General features: G+C 35.3%; 1 protein-coding gene across 1 annotated transcript; it reads left to right on the plus strand.

The window, feature by feature from the left end:
- Window positions 1-818: 818 nt before the first annotated feature.
- Window positions 819-3364, plus strand: LOC149137029 (protein GVQW3-like). Its single transcript, XM_089339553.1, has one exon. The coding sequence runs from the start codon at window positions 2611-2613 to the stop codon at window positions 2914-2916; it is 306 nt and encodes a 101-aa protein (XP_089195679.1). The 5' UTR covers window positions 819-2610; the 3' UTR covers window positions 2917-3364.

Genomic DNA, 3364 nt, shown 5'->3' on the forward strand with positions numbered 1-3364 from the left:
CTACTGACAGCTAATACCATGACTGGCCGGAGCGAGCTATATGTCTGTCTGTCTCTCTATCTATCTATCTATTACTCGAAAGTTCGCGCGTCCGCGCTAGCTAGTCGTGAGTGGTCGATCCTATTATTTTTAAACTTCAAACTTCATTTGTTTTCTATTTTGATAAATTCTCTCTGTTGAAAATTATATTTTTATATTTTAAATAATTTGCAATTTCAGGAAATATGTTTTTATATTAAATTTGTGTTTTCTACTCACGACTAGCTAGCTCGGACGCGCGAACTTTCGAGTAATAGATAGATAGAATGAGAGACAGACAGACATATAGCTCGCTCCGGCCAGTCATGGTATTAGCTGTCAGTAGCCAAAGAATCGACAGGCCAGCAACAGGCAGACAGACAGATACTTCACTAGCAGGCAGTGAGCACTTTCACTTCTGACAGCTAAAAGCATGATAGTGCCTTTTTTTAACGGAATCCCACGTTTTAGGCTATGGAGATTCCGATTCTGAAAAAAAATTTTCAAAAATCTCAATTTCAAAATTTCGACCCCCCCCCCCCCATTTCCTCATTTAAAAATATTTTCCGGAAATTTTTTTTTTTTAGAAATGCGTAAAAAAATACAGAGATTATGATTCTGAAAAAAAATTGTTTGAAAAATTTCAATTTCCCCCACCACCACCAAGCAGGCTATTTACATGCTAGAAATAACAGCCAAATCTCACAAAACTTGTGTTTGGGTTAGGGTTACGGTCAGAGTTAGGGTTAGGTTTACCCTGTGGATCTATATAAAAACCGGGGGGGGGGGGGAATCGATATTTTGAAATTGAGATTTTTGAAATTTTTTTTTCAGAATCGGAATCTCCATAGCCTAAAACGTGGGATTCCGTTAAAAAAATAAATAAATAAAGGGGAAAGGTTCAGATTACATATAGTCCATCTGGACAATTTTGGTGACTGGGTAGATAGTAACCATTTCAAGATTTGGTGTATGGATGTAATTTTCCACGCTGAACCTCAGCGGATAATTCGCTTTTTGCAGAAAAAATTTTTTTTTAAAGTTTGATCATTTTTACCTAGTCAGAAAACAGGATTTGGAAGCTGTCATTTTGTGCGTGACAGCACATGTCAGCTGTAAACAAATGAAATATTGTAGGAATTCTGCTTTATGCATGTCATAACCCCACATAACTTTATTTTTTGAAAATTTCAGAAAGTTTTTGCGAATATGTATTCTACACGGGGAATTCATATGATTATGAGGGAAAAAAAATTCATGCTATGATTTAAGGCCTATTTAGCTGTTATTTTTAGCACATCTCATGGTCACCTTATACTGCAGGTGTTTTAAGCAATAAGTGACAAAAAGAACATGTGGTAAGAAGCTTGGTAACAGCTTGCCTTGTTTCTATGGAAACAGGTACTTATATATCTGTGGCTTTCAGATGGCTAAAATTAACCAAAATTTTCAACCTTATGGCGAAAATGGAAGAAGTTGAAAAGTGGCTCCAAACAAAAGATTCTAGAAAATACCCAAGGTGTTATGCAGTGAGACTGAATCTCGTACCATGTCATCGAGAAGCAATAATTTTTATTTTTGGAATTTTCTACAAAGTTATCGTTTTTGTGACCAAACAACAGTTGTGTAACATAGAGTGGGTGAAAGGTGCAAGGGACATAATCAAATTAATTTGCAATGCCTTGTTTAGCATCAAATCAGCTTCAATTATGTAGCGTCTAAAGCCAAGGAAATCCAACCATAGCCATCCAGTTTTCTGTATTCAAGACTACATTGTCCAATGTCTTCATCGCGTTTGAAAGCTACCATGATAAAATGGTTTTTTTTTTGTTTCATACACTTGAAATTAGGATTCTGATTTATACAAATATTATCTTACATTTTAACTCTCATTCATACCCTTTTCATTCCCCATAGACTATGGAGTTCGGAAGGACAGGTACTCCAAAATAGCATCTCTACTGTCAGAGCTTCCAGTCAGTTGCTCAGCTTGTTAGAAACTGCTGTACTTGTAAGAATTACTATTTTACAAAAATGAAATACATTTGGTTATACAAACCTAGAGATGGTAAAAAAACCCCTCTTGGTTATTAGTATTTGGAATAGTCTTAACTTGCTTAACTATATGCTCTACAGTTTTATTCATTCACAAATGTCACCTGTAAGTCTACATATTGATAGATACAAGGATGCTACTTTGGTGTGTGATCTACAAGAGAGATGACTTTTAAAATTGTTTTGTACATACTTAGCATTGTAAATGTATTTTTTCAAAATTCTTACCAATTTCATACGAAAACCGTATAATAATTAAAATAAGCATGTAGATCACCTACCAAAGTAAATTTGTTCATGTAGATCATACGAGGAGTGTATGAAAAGTTTTGAGCCTAACCTAGAAACGGAGCAGGTAGATAGCTGAAACAATGTTTTCTGCTAAGTACAGTCTTTTCGGAGTATTCTTGCTCATTTTTATGATTCTGATATTTTTTTTTTTTGTTGCATATTTTTGAATAAAAAAATGTCGAGGTTACAAGGAAAAGGGAGAAAACTAAGTATCATGCTGTCATAAAGTACCTTCATTTGAAAGACATGACTCCATCAGAAATCCATGAAGATATGGTGAGAATCTTAACAGACGATGCTCCTTCATATGCAACAGTTAAACGCTGGGTAAATGAATTCAAGTGTGGCAGGGAGAATGTGGAAGATGATCCCAGACCCGGCAAACCTCCAGCTGCAACCACCAAGGACAACCTTGACCTTGCTCTTGGTATGATAATGCAAGATCGCCGAATATCATGTCGTCAGATAGCCGAGAGACTGGGCATCTCAACTGAAAGAACAGACAACATTGTGACAAAAGAACTTGGGTTCTCAAAGGTTTCCGTCTTTTGACTCGTACAGACAGAAGCCACTAACACAAAATAAGCTAAAAAGTAATCTCCCTTTAAATTGTACATCACAGCAAAGTGGCACCTTTCTTTTTCTTAAATTATGTGAATTTAGTGTTGGTTTCTTGTAAAAATGCAACAGCCTTTGTCCCGTCGCTGATCACATTGTAAAAATTTTTAGCCAACATCTTACGGGTTTTTAGAAATTGAAAAAGAAAACTAAGAAGTAAACCTCCCTTGTAGATCGAGTGCTGAAGTAACACTGATACAATTGTGCATCTTTGAAGAAGAAAAAAAAGGATCCTATTAGCGAAATCTTCATATATTCACTGCAAACATATTACATCACCAATTATTCCATTATTGTATCGATTAGTTTGAATTACAGTGTCTAGTATAGTCTAAAACACATGTTCGATTTGCTACTCATTTTTTTATTTTTATCATTGTTG

This window comes from Octopus bimaculoides, chromosome 2, assembly GCF_046866305.1.
Source record: "Octopus bimaculoides isolate indiv1 chromosome 2, ASM4686630v1, whole genome shotgun sequence".
Taxonomy (NCBI): Eukaryota; Metazoa; Mollusca; class Cephalopoda; order Octopoda; family Octopodidae; genus Octopus; species Octopus bimaculoides.